The sequence below is a fragment of the Raphanus sativus genome, chromosome 2 (genome assembly GCF_000801105.2).
Source record: "Raphanus sativus cultivar WK10039 chromosome 2, ASM80110v3, whole genome shotgun sequence".
NCBI lineage: Eukaryota > Viridiplantae > Streptophyta > Magnoliopsida > Brassicales > Brassicaceae > Raphanus > Raphanus sativus.
Genome location: NC_079512.1, coordinates 11,874,308 through 11,897,937, shown reverse-complemented (window position 1 = coordinate 11,897,937; position 23,630 = coordinate 11,874,308). Strand labels below are relative to the sequence as shown.

The following is a 23,630-nucleotide window of genomic DNA, read 5'->3' as shown; positions in this document are numbered from 1 at the left end:
AATATTTATATTGATACTAGACATACTTTAAGATCATGTAGAGAAAATGATTTGATACTCATTTAAAATGCATGTCAATATTTCTGTTTCATATATTAACAAAAATTACATCCAAATTTTAAAAATAATAGTCAAATTAATACCTATTTATTTTTGAAATCTTACCTCAAAAACTATTAATAATTAGATTTATTAAAAATAAAAGGTCAATTAATCAAAAACTAAATTTTAAAATACAAGATACTTGAAAAATGAAAAAAAAAAAATTTCAAAATCTAAATATCTGAATCTGATTTGAAATAATCAAATCTAAACTAAAAATACATGAATACGACTCGAAGTACAGAATATCCGAATAGATTTGAATGTCCACTCTTAAATACTCAAACTTTAGTGGGCCGAGTTTGAAATAATTCATTGGAAAGCCCCAGAGGTTATAACAAGCCTAGTACGATAACGTAAACCCTAGCCACCACCATCGTCATATTTATACCCGCTTATACGATTAAGCTATGTCCATGCTTAATAGCTCTACTGTTTTTTTTCACAGTCTCGCTTTGTTTTTCAATGGTTTTCAATTTTGTGTTTTCTCAAAAAAAAAACCAATCTTTGATTTTTGGAGTAGTGAGAGGATTCTGTAGTGAAGGCAGTGGTGATGAAAATCTACCTATTTTATGAGTACAACTCTGATTAGAAAATTTTACCAATGGATCCTTCTGAGCCTTCTTCGCTTTACATTTTTTTTCTTTTTTCTTTTTGATGTGAGTTATAGAGCCAAATGCAATGATGAGTACTCTTAATCCGAATTATTCTGTCGACCAAAATTCAGACTACAATTATCTGATCATTTGGCTCTTTCCTCTCTATTCCTTTGTTAATCTTATTTTCCTCTATGATCTTCTCTTTTGAATCTTGCTTTGGTGTTCTCTTTGAATACAAATAGATCACAGTTGACCAAATTAAGGTTTTGACATCTTTCAGACTATCTTTGACTCGATCATGATACGAATGAGATCACAGCACACAGTTTGGGGACCCTCAGACTTCTCTAAGATCAAATTTAAAAATCACATTTTACAAAAATAAATACAACTATTAAATTATGATAATAAATTTATTGATCATAAATACTGTAAGCCATAGTGTTTATTACACTTAGTGTTTTATTAGCAGTTTAAAACTTCTTTAAGATCAAATTTTAGTTAAGGGAGAAGAGAAAGCCTCAGACTTCTCTAAGATCAAATTTTTAAGTAACAGTTTTAAGTCTAAGACATCTATAACATATTAACCACATGTTAGTAAAATATAATCTAAATTTACTTAAAAATGTCTATATGCCATAGATTCAATAAACACTATTGTTGTATTTATATTAAGATTTAAAAAACACTTTTGTAGAAATAAAATTCTGAAAATATGTAATTTGTGTGATTCACCTTATTATGATATCACCATCAAAACATTAGACATGTATAAGGAAGTTTTTGTGGAAATGATAATTTTTCTAACAACTTAAAAAATATTAAAGATATCATGACTAATTTGATATCTAAACACATATCTAAACAGACGCTCCCACCTCTCTCTAAAAACAGATCGAAGCGCCCTAGCTCCGGCTCGGCGGCCGCCGAAGTCGGAGGCTTTCTCTTCTCCCTTAACTCGTTTTTTGTTTGCTCCCTCGCCGATCGTATCTCCCTCTATCTCCCTCTGTCTCTTTGCTGTGAGCTCTGAGCTGTCGAGCCCAAGTCGAAGAATCTCCTCTTAGGTTTTGACGCATCGGGCTCTGGCTTCTTTTGGAGTAACGGCGAGGCTATAGGGATGACGAAAAGGAAGGGAGTCGGTTTTTAGGGTGAAGATTCGCCAGATCTAATTTTCCTTTTCAAGATCTTTGGCCTATCCTTCCTCAGCAGCAGTGGCGTGTAGTGGTCAGACACTTCCTCCAGAGCGGAACTCGTTCCCTAAGCGGCGGTGAAACTCTCAGAGGAGTAAATCAGTGGTCAGCAGAAGGTAGTTTTGTCATCCGGTTCTCGGAGTCAACATGTACGGGAGCTTTACGGTGACGGCATAGTCAACCAGAGACGTGAGTTCCGACAGTGTACATGGCAGAGATCTACATCCCAGCACCGGAATTGAAGCTCCCTCTCGATCCAGTGGTACGAGCTCTACACCCCTGAAGCGAAAGATCTGTTGTATGGCTTGCTTTAAGCTGTTGAAGCCCAAGTTTCATTCCGGTCTCCATGTCCGGCTTCTCGGCTGAGAGTTTGAGATAACAAACCCAATGGACTCAAGACAATAGGGGAATGCGCCTCTCGGTGTTGGCCTGTTGGTACAAGGACGTCAAGCTTACTCTGTGGATGCTAACAGCATGATCAAAGAATGATAATCCCATATAGGTTTCAGGTCAATTGTGTGTTGATGTTAACTTGTATTTGAGGTCGAATTTTAGGGGGTTAAAGGGATGGTCCACTTCCTGTCGTGAAGTGAATTCATCCCACTGTGGTTAAAAAATACATGATGCACGTTAGGTTATGTTGGATCCAACTCAGTGATCCAGGGTGGAACTAAACTGCTTCATTATATTATGTGGTATAATCTCTAGTGGGGTTAAATCTTTGTACCAATGCTTTGTGAAATGAATATTGAAGTTGAGCCAAAAAAAAAACACATATGTAGACTTATAATTCAAAATATATAAGTTGTATCTGCTAAAATATATAATAAGCCAAAAATTTAAAGTTCTTAGAAATATGCATAATACATAATAGTCTAAAGTAATCAAAAGTAGTACAAGCTGGTCTTAGTAGTGCTAGTAGTACATAATACACATTTATATAAATAAAAATATAATATCAAATTTTCAAATTTAAATAAAATAATGTATATCCTTCCGTTTCAAGAAGAAATTAATTTTTATATTTTCACAAAGATAAAAATGATCTAAATGCTTACATGTTCTTAATAAATACATCTATTTAATAAAAAGTTTTAAGACAAATAAATTATCAAAGAATTTTGTAAATAATATTAAAGTACAAATAGATATAACTGAATTGGAATCTAAAATGATACTCTTTACATAATAAGAAAATGTGTGAAAATTAATTTTTATGAAACAAAGAAAATATTATTTATAATATATATACATTGTTAAATTTTAAGGCTATATAAAAAATATAAAAACTTAAATTAAGGAAAATAATTTATATAAATATTTTATTCAATTTTGAAATTAATTATTGATCAAAATATTATTGAAATATATATTTATTAAAAAAATTGAAATATTTTATATAACCCAAACTTATATAAATATTTTATTAAATTTATTTTTGAAGTTGTTGATTAGAATATTATTGAAAGACATATTTTATTGAAAAATAATAAAATATTATTGAAAATTTTATTTAAATATTTTTGAAAGTAGTTTTCGATTAGAATATGAAACATCTTACTTTAATTTGATAAATTTTATATAAGAGAAAAAATTAGTTTAGGAAAATAATTTATATTAATATTTTTAAAATTTATATTTGAAATTAATTGCTGTCTAAAATATTGCTGAAATAATTTATTTTGTTATTTTATTGTTTATAAAAATATTATTTTATGATACACCGAATTTTTTTTCCATGATTTTCGAAATTTTAACCATTAATAATTCCTTTTAACAATAATTTGTTTTAAAAAATGGAAAAAATTGGAAGAAACAAATCTGGTCGCAACAGAAAAAAATGAGATACGACCCACCCGAAAAAAAGAGAGTAATGTTGGTCCTTCAAAATTTGAAAAGAAAAATTTAGAAAAGAAAGAGTAAGGAGGGAATGAAAAAAAAATGAGAGATAGTGAGAAAATAAGTGGAGTAGTGAGAATAATTTTTTTGTAAGTAGGATAAATTAGAGTTATTTTGGGACAACGGCCAAAACCTACCCAAGGTTTCACAATATGTTCAAAACCTACCCAGCTTATACAGCCGTACAAAAACATGTCTAATCTTTTGTATAATTCAAATTTCATACCCAACCTTTTGTTTTTGTACGAAAACCTTTTATTGTCGCAATCGTTAAAGTACCGTCTAATCTTAGTTATGGTTCGTGACATGTGTATAATGACGTGTATTATCTCTTGTATTAACACATTAAAAAAAGAAAAAAAATCATTTAGAACTCTAAAGCTTCAACAAAGACAAAACAGAAACTCTTGTCCTCTTCAACTCAAACCTCTCACTCTGAGAATCTCAATCCAAAACTTGACAAAGACAAAGAAAAGAAATAGTGGCGAGTTCATATTCCACCAGATAAGAACATGAGGTAAATTTCTTACTCAATTTTCGCCATAATTTTTTTTCATAGGTAACAGAGGGTTTTTAAACATTGGGGCTTTCACACTTTTTATATTGCAAGTGACTGATTTAACCATAACAGTGATAGAAATCGTTGCAACCACATTTACCTATTATAGTGATCGAAGATTAGAGTGAAACACTTACTTTCTGCCTATCTGAGATTAAAGTGAACCCTGTTCCATCCAACAAGTTCAAATCAAGCTTCAGCAGCTGAATGAACCATAGCCAACTATCAGTATTTTCAACTTCCACTACTGCCCACGCTATGGGAAATAATTGATTATTTGCATCTCTCCCTACAGCTGCTAAGAACTGTCCTTTCTCATTACTCTTCAGAAAACATCCATCTATCCCAAATATTGGACGGCAGTGAGCAGTCCAAGTTCTCTTCAGAGGCGCTAAACAGACATATATCCGGTCAAATATCTCTTTTCCACTTTCATTGGTTAATGTCCCAAGTTCCACAGTAGAATCCGGGTTACACTTTATAACCTCCATTTTGTAGTCCTTTAACCTTGCAAATTGCGCGTCATGTTCATCTCGAACCATCCTCAGTGCTTGTTGTTTAGCCTTCCTACACTGATCATTAGAGACAATCACATTATATTTCTCCTCCATCTTTGCTTGCATCGCCTTAGGCTTCAGTTTAGGATCTCTTCTTATCTCATTCAGTGACAACTTTGCAATGATATGATCCCTAATAGCCGTAGAATACCCGTCTGGTATACATGAATGCTCATCTTCGAATGTCTTGATCAAGTACATCCCTAAAGATTTTTCAAAGGAGCAGTAGATTCTAAAAGGACAGCTTTGATTCTCAGTACTTCCATCTCCATCCTTTTCAGTTACCGGTGCAACTACATCAGCTCCACTATTGTTGCTATCTTCACGTACAGCAACAACTGCACATCTAACCTCAGATTTTTGAGATCCCCATCTTGTGAATTTAACATTGAATCCTTCCTTCAAAGAGTAATCAACCACAGCTTCCTTGAACTCAGCCAAACTATCAAATGCTTGGCCTAAGGTAAGAACCCCACTTCCCTTTTTATACCTTTGGTAATGGCGTTCATCATCCTCACAGTCAGAATTCTGAGGAGTCACCTCATCATTGTGATTCTCTTCTTCATCCACAAATCCTTCTATTGTTTTTCTCCACTCGTGCATCTTCCTCAAGAATTTCCTCATCACAATTATCGCCTATACCAGACACTCTATCACCTTCACCAGACCTTCTGCCACCTGAAGCTCCATTATCCCCACTTCCATCACCATCTCCACCATCATTGTCGTCGTCTTTCTCCATAAAAATTTGAACTGCCTTACAAAAGACTGTCTCCTCAAGCATCTTCTCAAACATTTCATTTCCACTACACATCAATTTAAGCTCTGTGAAATCATCGTTAGGGAGTTTGTACCAAACCCTTTGCCCATTCAAGGAATTCCCGAGTGCCTCAGCCATCTTTGTGAACAACATTTGGGGAGGACATTCAAGTTGAACAACATCTCCTCCCTTGTATGATGTTATACCTTCAGTTATTTCAAACTTTCCCCTCCAATGTATGGTGAAATATACTTCGAAGGACTCACTGAAAAAAAAACAGTCACATTAGCATTTCATCGAACAGTTGGTGCTCATAAACAGAAACAAAGTCTCCCTTTCAAATCCAAAGTAAAACCCCAAAATTGCAACGATTTCTATCACTGTTATGGTTAAATCAGTCACTTGCAATATAAAAAGTGTGAAATCCCCAATGTTTAAAAACCCTCTGTTACCTATGAAAAAAATTAGGGCGAAAATTGAGTAAGAAATTTACCTCATGTTCTTATCTGGTGGAATATGAACTCGCCACTATTTTTTTTCTTTGTCTTTGTCAAGTTTTGGATTGAGATTCTCAGAGTGAGAGGTTTGAGTTGAAGAGGACAAGAGTTTCTGTTTTGTCTTTGTCGAAGCTTTAGAGTTCTTAAATGATTTTTTTTCTTTTTTTTAATGTGTTAATACAAGAGATAATACACGTTATTATACACATGTCACGAACCATAACTAAGATTAGACGGTACTTTAACGATCGCTTAAGAACTAACGACAATAAAAGGTTTTCGTACAAAAACAAAAGATTGGGTATGAAATTTGGATTATACAAAAGATTATGCATGTTTTCGTACGGCTGTATAAGCTGGGTAGGTTTTGAACATATTGTGAAACTTGTTTTGAACATATTGTGAAACTTTGGGTAGGTTTTGGCCGTTTTCCCATATATTTTCCTATAATTTCATTAGGTTATTTGTATTCTGTTTTTCTTTCTCTGGTATGAATCCATAAATGGCTACATCATTGTCCTAATGATAGTAGGATAGGTTAGCCTTTGATTCATCCATGAGATTTGATATCAGTTTCATAATAGGAAGACTAAATTTATATATATTTGAATAATTTTATTCGTTGTTTCAAAGTTTTCTATTTCTGTGACAATTGTTCATCTAAGAGCTATTGGAAGTTTTTTTTTTTAAAACTTATATTGGAAGTTTTCATATACTCGAAATAATATAAATTCAAGGTCTTGATCTTATCACCTTCCTCCCAAATTAGGGATTTTGCGTTTTGTTTGATCATTTTTTTAGAAAAAGATACTTTCATTTGAATTTTCCTGATAAGTGTCTTCATGTTTGGCTTTTAAGCAGTGATGTTTGGTTAAATCTGCTTATTACTTCCTCAACCGTATGTAGAATCAAATAATTCCCACAATCCTGTAAATCCTTTTTGATCCTTATGTATGTTGTGAATGTTTTAACAGAATCATAGGATCTACTTTATAAGAAGACAACTTCATGCTGACTCATGGTTTTGACTCATTGGTAAAACCATTCTTTCTTTGTTTGTAAGTTTGTGTACGTGAACAGCGCTAGTTTGAGTATTTGCAGAACTTTGGCTTTGAAAGTATTCTACTGGTGTTAACTATGCTTTGTCAATGCCATGAGGCTAAAACTGTATTACTTACTACACTATTCTCAAGACGTGTAAGCACATTCTACATGCTAGTAACTCTCTTTCTTCTCTGTTTCGGTGAGCTGTAAAACTTTTGATTAGATGTAATTCTGATCCACATTTTTACATAACCAATGACTACTGGTAGGAATTGTTTATAAACTAAGTATGTGGCCTAGACAAGTTTTGTACTTGGATCTAGTCCGAATTGGCCGTTTAGCTAGCATGTTTCTATCCTTAGAACTATGTATCTTTTATCTAGAAAATGCAATTCATAATTTGTTTAGCCACTTTTTTTTGCAAATAGTTAACAAGTTTTGAAATATATGTTACAGTATTACTGTAATGATCAGGTTGGTGTTGATTTTAAAGACAAGAAGAAGATGAGATAGATGCATTATCACTTGCAAAGAATTTTTATTTGTAGGAAGAAGTTAATTTTTGTCCATTTTTAAGTATAGCAGTCACTGAGGCTTAGAGGGATGGACTCTGAAAGAAGCGTATGTGAAATTAAGGTGATGGTAAAATTGTAGAGTATAACCATGGTGAAGCCGTAAGCTTAATTTTAGCCTTATTCTACTCAACGGTGTTGTATCCAGTTCGATTTGGTTCTTTCCAGAGAAAATAAGAGTTTGTATTGATCTTGCTGTGTTTTAATCATTCTTATGCTCTCGATTTATCTAGCTGGAGTGGGTTGAGTTTATTACCCTCCAGATTTGGTTTCCTTGGAAACTTGTGTTGATTAATGATACCTGTTGATTTTGAGCTCTCTTTGGCTTATAACTGGGTTCGATCTTCGACCTTCTCAGTCTTTTGAGCAAGGTTGAACCTGCTTGTGAGTTGTCTCGCTCATTGTCATTTACCTTCAAGATTTGATCGGGATCTTCTTTTCTGTTGTGTTTCATATTGTCGGTTAGTGTTACTTTGTTATCAATGCCTTTCCAGTTGAAGACACATGAACTGAAATTGTTTTGTCTCCTGGAATATGATCACAAGCCAGAACATAACCTAAATAGATGATAAAGGGTGCACATCCCCCTTAATAATTTTAAAATTTTGTATATTTCTTAACAAATTTGATGCCTACACCTATAGTCATATGTAAATTTACACCTATTCTAGCATTTATGCCCCCACTAAAAAAATCTTTGAATTCGTCACTGAGCCGAAAGTTTTAGTCATGGTTGACTTTCTCACTTTGTCACTTTCAAAGGAGCTCTACTGAAGTCTTCATGCTTTGTTTGTTCTTGGTTCTTTTTGGGGTTCTTTTGTTATGTTCCTCACACTCCTTCCAGCTTAGATCAGTTAAGTTCAGTTTCATTGCATGTTCTATGTTTCAGTTTGTCTCCATTTATAGGCTTTAGTCTCTGGAAACTTGTGTATTGGTTTGCCGGCTGTCGCACAAAAAAAAAAAAGGTTTGCCGGCTTCTGTAATTTTACTAAAGGCTTTAAGGATTTTCCAATTATCCAAAGTTTCTAAAGTTAATAATTTTACCAATCACACTTCGGCTTTCCTAAAATCTCTCAAAGTCCCTAAAAAACACTCAAAGCCTCAACTTCCATTTTTTTCTTCACTTTTAAAAGGTTAACAATAAAACAATCGAAGCCTCAACATGTTGCTAAAAAAAAGAAAATTCAACAAAGTTAAATTATTTAAGCCATCTACTAACCAACTAGTCCTTACCTTTTTCAAATAATATTGACGCAGACCATCAGTGAGAAGCTGCCCATTTGACATCTCTAATTTCCACAAAGATTGTCTTGCAACAGGATAGATATTTGATTTAGCCCAAAATCCTTTCTATGAAACTGGGAGAACAATAAAACAAAATGCTCTTTTAATCTTCACAAACGGCTATCTACCGGGTACAACAATGGTTTGAATATATCTATTTAGACGGAAACTGTTGAAGCCAATTGAAAGTAAAATTGACTTCGCTTATCTTACTGAATCTTTTGGTTTGTCATCTCTTATGAATCTTTTGTGAGTTAAAAGCACATGTGTGTCTCATGACAGCATGATGCTGATTGAACAGTTAAAACAAGTATTGGGGCATCGAAAGAACAAAAAGTTTTGATATATGTTTTAACGCCATCTTTTGTTTTGGTTCCAATAAGGGTCATGTTTCCTCGATGGTTGTTGTTGTCCCCTCATGTTAGGGTGGTTCCTACTTGGGCTATTATCAGGACTCCATGATTCATATCCTGGATTACTACTAGTCATGTACTGCTCATTCCCTTGGTAGGAAGCATCTGACCCAATCCCGTTTGCTTGATGTGAGTAGTAACTATTCTGACTCTGCTGGGACCTCCATGAAGCCGATGTACCTATGTCCATCTTTCCTACTGATTCCCTGACCACATACGAGGTTGTCGAGATTGGTTGTTGTTGAAGATGTTGATTTTGATGGAGCCTTGGTTGCATGCGTTGTTGGTGTTGTCTTTCTGTGTGAGGCAATGTGAATGAGTTATATGCTGATGGAGTATGTTGAGGGATCGATTGTCCGTTTGATGGTTGCCATTGCATGGAAGCAACAGGAAGCCGAGTACTCATTCTAGCAACTGAGGCACCAACTTGGGTTTGTCTTGAAAATGGATTCCGAGTCACTTCTTGTCCCCACCCGCTCTGCAAAAAAAAGGGGGCTTAGCATGTATTACTGTAGTCTCTTTTCGATGAACTGTCATGATTTTCAAAACACTAACTATCATGTGATCCAATTTAGCAATATTAATATTAAGATTTGGGAAAACCCACCATTCCAGGATTGGTTGATGGTGTTGGAGATGGAAGGGACACTTCAACCTGTTCGTCAACCTTCATATTTGAGCTACTGCTTAAATTTGGTGCACCAGTTTTAATCACATCAAGCAGTTTTACCATATCTTGACCGGCTAAATTACCGGGCTGACCAGAAGTCAGCGCATGTAGAAGATCCGGGTTCTTAAGTAACGCGGCCAATAACTCATAATCAGGTTCAACGGAACTACTTTGAGATGAAGAGGTTGAGGCAGCACCAGCAGCGGTTCTCCGTTCATCAAGTGAATCCTGTGGTTCTGTTATACTTTCTTCTTGTGGCTGTTGAGATGGAATTTCAGGTGTCAAACTGTCATCAAAGTCCAATTCCCTGTCCCATGGTTCTTTAGGATTCAGCGGTATAGTTTGAAGAGATTGATATGTTGTTTCTTTTTCTCGCCGGTTTCGGTTTTTCTGAACATCAGCCTCCTTGCTATTAGCACCAGCAGCTACTCTCCAGAGTTCGTCAAGTACCATTCCTACAGAAAATCATATGATGAGCATGAGAGACCTGAATAGGTACCAAAATACAAGTGACCTAATAGTTTCCATAAGTGGTCACTGAGATGGAAAGTTCAAGAATGGCGTACCTGGTGGTACATGCCATTCAATCTGTTCTCGCTTGCAATTCTTTAGAATAGTCTGTGGGCTCATTCTTGACAAAACTCCCACCTTACTAGAAATACTTTTAGGAGGTGTTGAAAGTTTTCTATTTCTAAATTCATCAGCTTGTACTGGAACATTTACAGCCGGTGAATTGACAGGCTGAACCAGGACATTTACAGTGACAGGCTGCTGTACAGCAGAAGGTTCAGGTATGTCTTCAGTCTTAGCTTCATTGTTCTGACTAGGTGGAAACTGTACAGCAGAAGGTCCAGGTGTGTTTTCAGTCTTAGCTTCATTGCTCTGACTTGGTGGAGAATCCTTGACTGAGTGAATAGCCAAGGGCTTTTCAGGAACAACTGTTCTCGTATCACCAATGGCACTAGGTAATGTATCCTTTTTAATATTCTTGCTATTCATATAAAGAGCACGCATCTTTGCTTTCTGAATATCATCAGCAGACATAGGGCGGCTTCGACCAGAAGTTCCTATTCTAACTGTCTGAGACCCCCTTCCAGCAGCTTTTTGACCTGGTTGCTCCACCATCTGAACTTTCCTGCGTTCTTTGTTATCTGTTGCAAGCTAAGGAAATTGAATTTGAGCTGAAAACTACAAGACAAGGTTTATAATGAGCTATGAAGAGGACCATAACATGAAGCGATGTAGATGGTCGCTCTCTTGACGTAGCAGGTTCACATGTATAACAGCGATTCAGTAACACAAGAAGCCTATGGGTTCAATATGCTTAATATAAACCGATTGGTACTTCAATAAAAAGAATTTAAACACAAGGATACATGATGGAGTTGAACCAAGCATGTGTTTCCTGGTGGAATCATCTGCAGAAGTAAGCAACAGTTTTGGACCCTGTGACGATTTCATCCTCCTGGACCAAAAGACAACCAATATTATGAAACCACCTAACCATCAAACCGGAACCGATTCTAGATGGCGATAAGAATTGGTACCTGCCGTTCTCTGACCTTCCATTTGAGATACTAAGAATATCTTCCTGTAACAGCACAAAAATATGTTATAAAGAGCTGGTGTGGCACATAAACCGTACAGATTCATATTTTGGTCCACTTACAGGATTGGTTTTATCACCCATGATTTCAGCGATACTGCATAACATGACAACACTCTATGAGACAATGCCACTAAGAAAACAAAATGGGAGGTAACGACTAACGAGAACTGTCTGGCCAGCACATAAACCACAACTTGCCTCTGTTTCAGAAGCAATTGACTCTGCGAATCAACTTGCGAGATGTTACGATTTTGTTTCTTCATGGCTTGGATTTTCGCAAATAACTTTGTCCACCTTGATAACAGACCTTTTGCCCTGTTTGATATGTCTGATCATCAAATCAGATAATGAAACCAAAGAAATCACAATACGAACTTTGACATTAATGAAAGATACACAACACAGAACATTTTCAGGAATCACACCTGATGTCCTATAAAAACGAAGTCCATTGACGCTTTGCAATATGGCTGACATATTTTCCGGAGATGCTTTGTGGAGAGGCAAATGACAAAGAACCTGCGCTCTTATTATCAGTTATTCATAATACAACAAAATGAAATTTGTTTATAGTAATACAATTGCAAGTAGATTAATCTTGTACCTTAAGGATAAGTAGTAAGACACTTGTTTGCTCTTCAGTAGCAGCTTGACTCAACCATGTTGTAAGTATCAAAACCCCTCCTTTCGATAGAAACCTGATCACACACATATAAAATGACAGTCAGGGCGAGAATATGAAAACAATAAAATAAAACAAGGCACTGAGTGAGAAAAAAACCCCCCAATTAGTACCAGATCAGCACAGAAGAATCTTGTATTTGCATGATCCACTCCATTAATTTCATCTGTCCTAAAAATGTTTCTTCTCTCCGCAACAGAGAAAATATATTATCAACAAAGTACTTGTCTGAATCACTGATATCAGGTGGAACATCCTCCTCTTGAACATCCTCCTTTGGCATAAGGGCCGGTGTTTCACCTTCACCCCAACTTATAGATGATGCCTCCGGATCCATAGAGTTCAATGGAAGGGGTTCAGCATGAGGTACTGCACTGTTCTGTTCCATAACACCATCACCTTGTATAGCATGCGTAGTGGACATCATTAACTTCTCCCTTGAAAGCCTCACCTGTTTCTTTACTTTAATCTTTTGAGTAGCAAAAAAATCTCGAACCTGCCATGGAAAAAAAAAAAATTAGATAGTCTGAACATGAGGGAGATAAAAGCGAAAAGCACTTCAAAAACAGAAGAATGAATACCTACCTGGGCAACTGAGATGCCAAATAGGGCACTTATCTCCCGAGATTCCTTCTTACTAATAGAATCTTTAATTGCAAAAACGGTTTGCATATACTTAACAGCCTTTGGATTTAACAAGTCTCTAGGCCGCTTTCCTGAAATTAATATTTACAAAATTCATCATCAGATAATGATAGAACCATTATGATGTCCTTGTTTTAAAGAAGATAAAGAGAAGCAATGAATCCTAAAAAGACTCACCAATTTTAATGGACAAAGCACCAGCAGCCTGTAAAAAATTGAGGAAAAAAAAAACAGATCAATGTCAAACCATCATTAACATAAAGGGCTCAGCAATAGAGAAATAAAGAAGAGAAGGAAAAAAGAGAATCTTTCCATTTCCTGGGCGAGAGGGTTAACGCCGGTGAGTTTGCATTGAGTAACGACGACATCTTGGAGCTGATCGATCTGGCTGTGGAAAAGCATCTTCTGCGAATTCAATAGCTCCATTAACGACTCCACCGAGCTCCCGATTTCTATCTCCTCCTTGAACGCGTCGTCCATGCTCGAGCAATACGTAGTAACCGTACCTCAAAATGTGCATCAGAGAACCCGTCCCGCGCCGAGATTCAGTGAATCGAACGAAGGTGAGAAGAGGGATTCAATGAAACCTAAATTTCGGATGCGAGGGGAGTCGGATCGGGTTGGGCGTTAGGGTTTGGGTTTCCTCTTGTGAAAGCCAACACCGAGTAAAGACTGCAAAGTAAGGGGTATAAAAGTAAATAACTCAAACCAAGGCGCACAAATGTAAATAACGCAAATTAAGGGATACCCAAGTAAATAACGCTTGAAAAAGTTTCATCCTTAAACGAAGGAAATTACCAAAACGCAAGTAAATAAAATTAGAGAATACATTGGCCCTGTTCGTTCCTCAAACGCCAATGTCAACGCTAGAACGACCAAAAATCAGCAAACAAGAAACACCGAGACTCAGGTTCCCGAAGAGGGAACCTGACGAATGTCAGATGTAAAGTTCCACAAAGAGAAATTTAATCACAATGTCATTATCAACTTGCCACACCGGCGACTGTTTCTACAGATATTTTCATCGACGTTGTAAATATTAGCGGTTCGGCGATAATGCTATGTCTCAATTATTATTATATTTTAATTCTCGATTCTAACTTGTTAATGACCTAGAATTTTAAATCCTTTTATATTTTCTTGCCGCTCGACGTTGAGGCTCCAGTGTAGAGAAGATTTGCTAAATAAAACTCATGTTGGATAATTCCAATTAATTTAAGGAGAAAGTTAACTTATAAAAAAAAAAGTTTAGTAGTTAACGAAAAAAGAAAACATATCAAGTTAGGAATGCTTCCATATTATTATTAGGTTAAGAAAGTATCTTCGACTTATATAAATAGTTGCAGAGACGTTGCATCCCTTAAGAGAAACACATTGATTTAGTTTTGAGAGAGTTTTTAAATCTAATAAGAAGTGCTACTTCTTATAATTTGTGTGTTCTTGCAACTTTAATTGGTATCAGAGCTCCAAGTTTCGAAAATCGTTTACTTGTAATTCAATCAAAACATGGGAGACGATGTCACTTTTCAAGCACGTGATAAAGGTCTTGAGATGAAGAAGAACATACGATGTCCGAAGCTAACATCGACCAACTACACCGTACGGTCAATGCGCATGAAAGTGATGTTGGGATACAATTGATCCAGGGAGCGATGACGTAAAGAAGAACAATATGGCGATTGCTCTAATCTTTTAATCAGTCCCGGAGGCGCTGATACTACAGATAGGAGAACATGATACATCGAAGAAGATTTGGGAAACTATCAAATTCCATAACCTAGGTGCTGATCGTGTGAGAGAAGCGAGGTTACAGACTTTGATGTCTGAGTTCGACAAGCTGAAGATGATAGATACAGACACGGTGGATGATACGCAGGAAAACTTTCAGGCTTAGCATCGAGAGCAGACGCGTTAGGAGAGATAATCGAAGATGGTAAATAAGTTTCTGAATGGACTTCAAAGAACGAAGTTCATTCACATCGTAGCTTCGTTAGAACAAGTGCTGGATCTTGTTACAAAAATGCTTCCAAGCCACGCTTTCAACAAATGCTAAAGGCTTTTGTCCCCAAACGAGCATCTCATTTGTTGCTTCTCTGAACATAGAATCCGTGAATCTAGCCTTCTTCAGCTTCCCTTCCTTGTTAATAACATCCTGTTTATCAGCTTGGCCAGCTTTCCACGCCTTGTGTTCCTTGCAAATTTCATGATGCTTCTTCAGGTTTGATGTCCCTCATGAGGTGAGACACGAGAAATCCTTCTAGCAGTAGTTGCATAAGCAGTTGTCTCTGTCCTCCTTAGTCCTTGTGAAATGCTCCCACATTTTTGATCTTGTTGGAAGTAGCCTTTTAGCTTGACTTGCTTGAGAAGTCGCTCCACTAACAACTGGAGTTGCCTTCCTTTTAACTCGGTTACTGTCTGGAGTTTGCAAGTCTCCCTCATCATCTTTGTTACGAGTTTCTCGATCAAGAGAAGAATTTGAATCCATCTGCAAGTGCAAGAACAAAAAAAAAAGTTTAGAAATCACACACAAATAGACATAACAAAGAAGAAATTCAATTACTAAAGATAAACTATCCTATAAATATTTTGAAACCAAATTGATCAAAGCTATAAACTGTACTCGATCTTGAAACCAAATGCTGAAATTCTAATCACTGTCGAAACTAAAGGTATAAATTGTAATCGATGACTAAACAAATACAAATATCAAAACTTAATAGATGAAAACACAAAATCTCGTATCGGTGAAGAACTTAGAGGATACGAACCTGTGATTGATTGTTAGAAGATGCTGATGGAGTACAAGACTGATAGATTGGGATATTTATAGTGGCCAGTTTGAAGCTTTTGCAGCGCATGCGGGATTGAATCGAGGAGCCTCGTTTGGGAACTAGGGTTCGCCATGCCGTAAAGGAAGAGGAAGAGCCGAAGAGGAGGAGAAGTCGAGGAATTCTTCTTGGAACTAATGACACCTCACCAACAAAATTATTAAACATATAATATCGGTTTTCAACGGTTATTAATATGGACCATGGTTCTCCACCGAACCGACCCGATGTCCAAATAATCGGAATGTAGCACCCAACCGGGTATTTAGCCAGAACCATTACCGGTACGGTACCGACAATTTGGATGGGTTAAGGAGCGGGTTTCAGTTATGGTTAATTAAGCCCAGGCCTAGGCACATATGTTTAATGGGCCGTCGTCAATTAGGCCACATAACAAATCAAAACAACAAAGTCTAAAAACGATTAACACACAGAATTTTTTTGCGGGTCCTACAAAATGCTGACGTGGACCCTTTTAGGAGTGATCAAATTGTGGTATTATATTATATATTTTAAAGTCATATTGTCAGTTTAGTCATTTATTAAAAAGAAACCAGATGTTCAAATAAAAGAATAAAATAATAAAAATGTTTCTATCCTCAAATAAAATAATAAGTCTAGAACCAAAATCAAAACTCGAAATTCTGAAAATAAATAATTAAAAAACAAAACACAAGCATGAAAGAAAAGTTTTTCTACTCTTACCTACTTAATGTTCATCAAAGTCATGTTTCCTCTACTAAACATGAAATTCTGTTTGTTTATAGTTAAAGAAAAAAGTTATGAATACTTTTGACTGATTAGTGTCCATCAAAGTTATACCTTAACTTCAATTTATTCAATAGTAAAAGAAGACAAAAACAGTAAAGAAGAAACTAAGAAAATAAGAATCATCGACCACGATGAACTGTTATTTAATTATATTTTAATTGTTTCTAAAATTAAGACTTCTTTACTATTGTAAAAATATATGATATTGGTTATTAACAAAGAAATATTTTATATAACAAATATATTTTCATAATATTATAGCAATTTTGATCAATTTTATTTGGTTTATTCGATTTTAATCGGTTATAAAGTAAATCATTTCTAAATCCTATGGTTTAAAGATCATAGATAAAGTGGTACATTTTGAAAATAAAATGATATAGACGAGAGATTATACCTTATATAGTTTTTATTTAGTTTTTAAATATTTCCTAAATTAAACTTTTTAGTTAATATTAATTAATTATGATATGCATAAATATATGAGTGGCATAGTATTATAATTATTTCAAAAAATCAAGAGCAAAAATCCTACGAGAGATTCTTCATTAATAGTATAGATTTGTATTTGCACAAAAAGTATAGATTTGTTAATTAAAAATCTGATAAAATCCTATAAAATTCTACAATTAACCAACAATCCAATATTCGATGATTTGCTATAAACCCAAAAATATTATCATATTTTTGAATTTTATTGATTAAATAAATCATACTTTTTAATATTATATAAAATTATAAAAACAATTCTTAGATTCTAATGAAATTTTTTATTATGTCATCTGAAAAAATATAATAATGGTAATGAAGAAAGCAAAATTTCCTTATTAGAAAATATTAATTTCTTTTCGTTTTTAATAACTTATGATAAATTTGTATTTATATATATTTTAGATCTAATATTTAATATTATAATAAGTTTTGAAATATTTTTGAACATTTGAAATTAGCATATCAATAATATGTACAAGATGATATAGTAAATAATATATTTTTAATTTTCATGTATATATTCATATTCGATCATTAAATATCCTATGCACAAAAATGATACTCAAATTAAATGGAGAATATATAAAAAATGGAGAATATAATTTGGATAAAAACTATAATTAATGTTATTTACATGATATTGATATTATTTGTTACCATATTTGTTGTTTAATTTAAATAAATAATATTTATATTAGAACTAAATTTCATAGCAAAACTTAATAAAATATGGGGAATTTACCAAATATGACTCAAAACTTGATTTTAAATGCAAAATATACTCAAGCTTGAATCAAGTGCAAAATTAACTTAAAAGCCTTGTGAAATTACATCCAGCCTCTTGTGACTAAACAAAAAAACATAACTCATTTTTACGAATATAACTCTGGAAAGTCTTCTAAGTCTTCTGAGATATTGTAAGTCGTCTAGATGACGCCCATGAAGGTCTTCTGGCATAGTTGATCTTAAAAATAATTTATAAATTTTGTAAAAAATATTTTTATAAGTGAAAAATTAAAATCATGTAATTATAAATAGTTTTAACTGATATAAATTAAGATATAATAAAATTGAATTATTTTCAATATAAATGAGTGAAAGTAGTGAATCATGATATTCTTTGGTTTAGGGTTTGGCAACATAAGTTGTAGGATTGCATGTATTCTTAGGGCTAGATTTTGAAAATCTTAAATGTTTTTTTGAAAAATATTTTTTTTACCTATATGTTTTTATTTCTGTGTATTGTAAACACTTTTTAAGATTAATTTGATTTTATGAAGTGTTTAGTTAATTAAATTAGTTTAGGGGTTATGTTTAGGATCTAGGTGACTTACAGAGAAGTCGCCTGGCGATTAGTATTATCGGTTAGAAGATTTCTCTGAAAGTCTTTTAACTCCTGCTAAAAATATTTTAGTTTTTCGCTAAAAATATTAAACTATTCTGGGCAAATATTAAATTTCTAGAAGACTTACTTGAAAGTCTTCTAACTTGAAAATATGTAGGGAAAATTGCCAAAACGGAACAAAAATTCAGCATGGTTGTCCCTATAGTATAAAACCATCATTTAGTTGTCATTTTAGTATAATTTCTTTCATAATTCCAAAACTAACCCTTGATTAATCTAATTAAACACATTAAGCTAATATAATTTAAAACAAATAATAATTAAAAACTTTTAAAAAGGGAGAATAAATATAAAAACTTTTAATTTTTTTAATAAAAATAAACTTTGTAAAACTTAATAAAAATAAAAATAAAAATAATTTAAAATTTTTTAACAAAAAAACGTTAAATCAACCTAATAAAAAACACTTACAAAGTTTTATTTTTATAAAAAAGTTTAAAATGTTTGTAAACTTTTTAATTTTATCAAAATTTTTAATAAAATAAAGAAATTTAAAATGTATTTTTATAAAGTTTGTTTAAACTTTTTATTAATAACTTTTTTGTAAAGTTTTATTTTTATTTTTGTAAAGTTTACAAATTTAATAAAGTTTGTTTAAAGTTTTTATTAAACACATTAAATTAAAAGAATTTTTTAAAATTTAATTTAAAACGTTTTAAAAAGGGAAAATAAAATATAAAAGATTATGTTTTTTAATAAAAATAGACTTTGTAAAAATAAAAATAATTTACCAAATGTTTTTAATAAAAACGTTAAATAAACTTATTAAAAAACATTTTACAATTTTTATTTTTATAAAAAGTTTTAAACGTTTTTAATAAAACTTTAATTAAATAAAAAATTTAAACTTTATAAAAATAAAAATAAAACTTTACAAAACAAATTTTCATAAAAAATTAAAACTAACTTTATAAAAAACATTTTTCAAAGTTTTATTTTTATAAAAAGTTTAAAACGTTTGTAACCTTTTTAATTTTATCTAACTTTTTAATAAAAATAAAACTTTTAAAAATGTTTTTAATAAAAATAAAATTTGTAAACTTTATAAAAATAAAAATAAAACTTTACAAACAATTGTACCTAATTTCAAAACACCACATGTTGTATAGATTTGTATCATAGAGAACAAGAGTTTGTGAAAAAAAATCAAAAGAAAAACTATGAAAAAACAATAGATTAATGAAGAAGACAAGAGATAATCATTTTTTAAAAAACTTTTGACAAGTAAAATCGAAAATAACACGTTTTAGGAAGTTAGAATATTTTTAGTAGATTTTTAGAATATTTCCTTAACTGAAACTTTCATCAATTTTCACAAAAATCAGGTAATCTTATCCGTAGAAGGCGCCCTCTAAAAGTTTAGAAGATTGACAAAAATCTAGAACACGCTTTCTACTTTTAGTAGACGGAAGAGTACATTTTAGAAAACACATTCCGCGAAATTTAGAATACTTAATAAAAGTAGAAGATGCTTCCGGACGAAAAGTAGATAGCTTTAGGATTAGTAGAATGCGCATTCCACTTTTTTAGAAAATTAGTAAATAGTAGAATGTATGTTCTAAAAATAGTAGATGAACATGTTTATTTTAGAAATCGCTTTCTACTATACTATTTTCCGTAGAAGGCACATTCTACCTTTAGTAGAACGTATTTTCAAATTTTTATTTATCAACTTTTTGAAAAAAATAAAAAATACCAGCTTGTGTATATAGGTGTTTTATTAATTGTTTATATTTTTAATATTTTTTTGATTCACAAAAGTATTTATTTCATTAGTTTTCAGAAATACAAAGGATAGAAAGGAGAAAAATTGGACAAAAAAGAATTTATACCAAAGGGACAACCCCCTTGTTTTTTTGTTCTCTATTAGCAATTTTCCCAAATATTTATCCTTATTGGAATTTTTGTCTCCCTATAAAAAAAAATTTACACATTCTCTCTCTTCCTCTCAAATGGCTCCAACAAAAATGTAATGTTCTTCATTCCAAAACTTTCCAACCTCTCTAATCTCTTTCAACTTAAAAACACCAAATTTTATATCAGTTTATTGTTATTTCATGTATTCTCACTGATTTATTTTGTTTTTGTAGGTTTTTTTAATTACATGGTTCTCATCTTCCACTTATTTAAAGGTAGATTTATAAATCATATTAACATCATGTTGCTTAAAGCTATTACCTTTTAAAAACTCTTTTGGTTATTTTAAGCTATTGCCTTATTTTTAAGTTTTTCTATGTTTTGAATCCATTTTAATTCTTTTGGATGTGCAGATTTTTCAGATCTGAGACAGACTTGAAAAACTTCCCTGTCATGTCGTCTGGAAGACTTCCCATAAATCTTTCAACATTTAATGCACTAGAAGACTTCCAGGGAAGTTTGTCTGGCGATTAGTATTATCGGTTAGAAGATTTCTGAAAGTCTTCTAACTCCCGCTAAAAATATTTTAGTTTTCCGCTAAAAATATTGAAGTCTTCTGGGCGAATAGTAAATTTTTAGAAGAATTTCAAGTACGCCATCTAGAAGGCTTACTTGAAAGTCGTCTAGAAGACTTACTTGAAAGTCTTCTAAATCGAAAGTATTTAACTTTATCGGAATTTTTATTTCCCTATATAAAGAAAATTTACACATTTTCTCTCTTCCTCTCAAATGGCTACAACAAAAATGTAATGTTCCTCATTCTAAAACTCTTCAACCTCTCTCTAATCTCTTTCTACTTAAAAACACCAAACTTTATATCAATTTATTGTTATTTCTTGTCTTCTCACTGATTTATTTTGTTTTTGCAGGTTTTTCATTACATGTTTCTCATATTCCACTCCTTTAAAGGTAGATCTATAAATCATATTAACCTCTTGTTGCTTAAAGCTCTTACATTTTGAAAACTCTTTTGGTTGTTTTAATCTCTTACCTTATTTTTGAAGTTTTCTATGTTTTGAAGCCATTTTAATGCTTTTTGATATGCAGGTTTTTTCAGATCTGAGACAGACTTGGAAGACTTCCCTGTAAGTCGTCTGGAAGACTTCGCAGAAGTCTTTTAACATTAAATGCACTAGAAAACTTCCAGGGAAGTCGTTTGGCAATTAGTTGGTAACCTCTTGTTCCTTAAAAACTCTTACATTTTGAAAAGTCTTTTGGTTGTTTTAAGCTCTTACCTTATTTTTTCTATATTTTGAAAGCATATGAATACTTTTGGATATACAGATTTTTCAGATCTGAGAGATACTTAGAATACTTCGAGGAAAATCTTCTTGGAAGACTTCTATCATTTAATGCACTAGACAACTTCCTGAAAGTCTTCTGAAAGTTTTCTGAAAGTCTTCTGGAGAGTCTTCTTCTATGTCAAGTGGAGTCTAAACTTGTCTTTGTGGAGGAATGATCTATAATAGTTTTGTTTGTGGTCAGTTTTGTGATTTGCATGTTTTGTAAATTTTTGTAAATTTAAAGAGATATTAATGAAAATTGGTAAATATGTTCATTTTCCACAATATTTTCTTGCCAATATTAATTGACATAATTGAAGTTATTGATACAATTTCAATAGCAAAACACAATAACACACCAAATTAATCAAATTTATTACAACTAAGGGAGAAGAATTCTCAAGAAAACTTAGTCAAATTCACAAAAGATAAAACATTACATAAGTTCAAAGATATAACACTTTCATTAGAAATCTTCTGGGAAGTCTTCTCGGAAGACTTAAATTTAAAGCGGGAAATTGAAATATAAGCGGCAAATTTAAGCGAAAAATTAAAATTTAAGCGGAAAACTCAAAATTTTAAGTGAAAATTGAAATTTTAAATTTCTTGAAAGTTAGAAAATACATCTTATGATCTAAGAAGACACATTAAAGGATGTTACTTGATATTCTTGAAGTTACTTAACACTTTTAAAATTAAATAAATATATCTTTAAGTTACTTAACAAATTTACAAAAGTAGAAGACTTCCATGAACCATTAATACACATGAATGTTGGTAACCTCATAAATATAACCATTAAGTTATAAATTTCATTCAGTAGCCCCAATATTGACTAATATACATAAATTAATAAAAAAATATTTAAAAGTCTTTATAGTTTTAGAGAAAATAAAAGTTTATTAAACATTGATGCAAACGACTTCCACGGAGGTCGTCTGTAGACTTCTAGGAAGTCATCCATTTAGGTTAATTTTGCAATTGATTTTTAAACTGGACGACTTACATGAAAATCGTTCATCTTTGTTTGTTAAAAAAAATCTCGAGACGACTTCCATGTAAGTCGTCTAGGGTTAACAGGTTAGTTTTGTATTTGACCGGATTGTGTAAGAAGTTTTACTTTTCCTGGAGGACTCTTACACATAAGTCGTCCAGTAGAAAAATCAATATTTTATTATACCTAGACGACTTTCATGTAAGTTGTCTCAGGTTAGTTTTACAATTGAAAAATAAAACTTAAATTTTTTTTTGGACGACTTACATGGAAGTCATCCAAGATAAGCAAAGTTTGACCAGAATCTTGGAATAAAATCATGGACAACTTTCGTGTAAGTCGTCTAACGGATGACTTTAGTGTAAGTCGTCTAGAAACAAATAAATTTTAAGTTTATTTTTAATTGCAAAACTAACCAGAGACAACTTACATGAAAGTCGTCTAGGTATAATAAAATATAAAAGAATTGCAAAATTAATCTCTGCATTGACCAGAATACTTCCATGTAAGTCGTCTACAACCAGAAGACTTATCCGGAAGTCGACTGGACGAACATATCTGAAAAAAAAAAATTGATTTCATAATTTTAACTAGTGAGATAACTTGTTTAGCACACATAAGTCTTCTCCAAGCACCCATAATCTCAAACAAAAGTGACCCACCAAGAATCGTAAGCTTCAACGCTTCATTAAACCATAAAAATTTTAGAATCAAAATCTTGAGTTTTTTGGGATGAATATGGAGAGAAAGTGAAAGAGATGTTGTTTTTAGTTCATAAAAATTGATAAAGAATGAGTATAAATCGATTTGAGGTGCATTAAGAGCTTCAAATTGGTTGTTCATGGTGGTTGGTGTATT

At 32.6% G+C, this 23,630-nt stretch overlaps 2 protein-coding genes and 2 non-coding genes across 4 annotated transcripts; 2 read left to right on the top strand and 2 right to left on the bottom strand.

The window, feature by feature from the left end:
* The first annotated feature begins 640 nt into the window (after positions 1 to 640).
* Positions 641 to 727, top strand: LOC130508862 (small nucleolar RNA R41). The gene has a single exon (XR_008943046.1). It is a non-coding gene; the product is annotated as a small nucleolar RNA R41 (small nucleolar RNA).
* A 49-nt stretch (positions 728 to 776) lies between these two features.
* LOC130508870 (small nucleolar RNA Z155) lies at positions 777 to 850 on the top strand. The gene has a single exon (XR_008943054.1). It is a non-coding gene; the product is annotated as a small nucleolar RNA Z155 (small nucleolar RNA).
* Positions 851 to 4,106: 3,256 nt separating this feature from the next.
* On the bottom strand, positions 4,107 to 6,347 carry LOC108840512 (uncharacterized). The gene is made up of 2 exons (XM_018613337.2): positions 6,160 to 6,347; positions 4,107 to 5,931 (listed from the first exon to the last, which is right to left on the bottom strand). The coding sequence occupies exon 2, from the start codon at positions 5,528 to 5,530 to the stop codon at positions 4,469 to 4,471; it is 1,062 nt and encodes a 353-aa protein (XP_018468839.2). The 5' UTR covers positions 5,531 to 5,931; positions 6,160 to 6,347; the 3' UTR covers positions 4,107 to 4,468.
* A 2,797-nt stretch (positions 6,348 to 9,144) lies between these two features.
* On the bottom strand, positions 9,145 to 13,745 carry LOC108842610 (homeobox protein LUMINIDEPENDENS). The gene is made up of 13 exons (XM_056998732.1): positions 13,396 to 13,745; positions 13,260 to 13,288; positions 13,023 to 13,153; positions 12,551 to 12,933; positions 12,360 to 12,453; positions 12,181 to 12,274; positions 11,954 to 12,083; positions 11,816 to 11,849; positions 11,694 to 11,737; positions 11,523 to 11,611; positions 10,713 to 11,297; positions 10,084 to 10,601; positions 9,145 to 9,954 (listed from the first exon to the last, which is right to left on the bottom strand). Exons 1-13 carry the CDS (start codon positions 13,560 to 13,562, stop codon positions 9,415 to 9,417), a joined length of 2,838 nt encoding a protein of 945 aa, XP_056854712.1. The 5' UTR covers positions 13,563 to 13,745; the 3' UTR covers positions 9,145 to 9,414.
* Positions 13,746 to 23,630: the final 9,885 nt, after the last annotated feature.

Coding starts and splice junctions, on each gene's coding strand:
- LOC108840512 (XM_018613337.2), bottom strand. CDS start 5,530: ATGAGGAAATTCTTGAGGAAGATGCACGAGTGGAGAAAAACAATAGAA.
- LOC108842610 (XM_056998732.1), bottom strand. CDS start 13,562: ATGGACGACGCGTTCAAGGAGGAGATAGAAATCGGGAGCTCGGTGGAG. Junction 11,850..11,953: donor CAATTGCTTCTGAAACAGAG/GCAAGTTGTGGT, acceptor CATGTTATGCAG/TATCGCTGAAATCATGGGTG. Junction 11,612..11,693: donor GGAAGGTCAGAGAACGGCAG/GTACCAATTCTT, acceptor CTTTTGGTCCAG/GAGGATGAAATCGTCACAGG.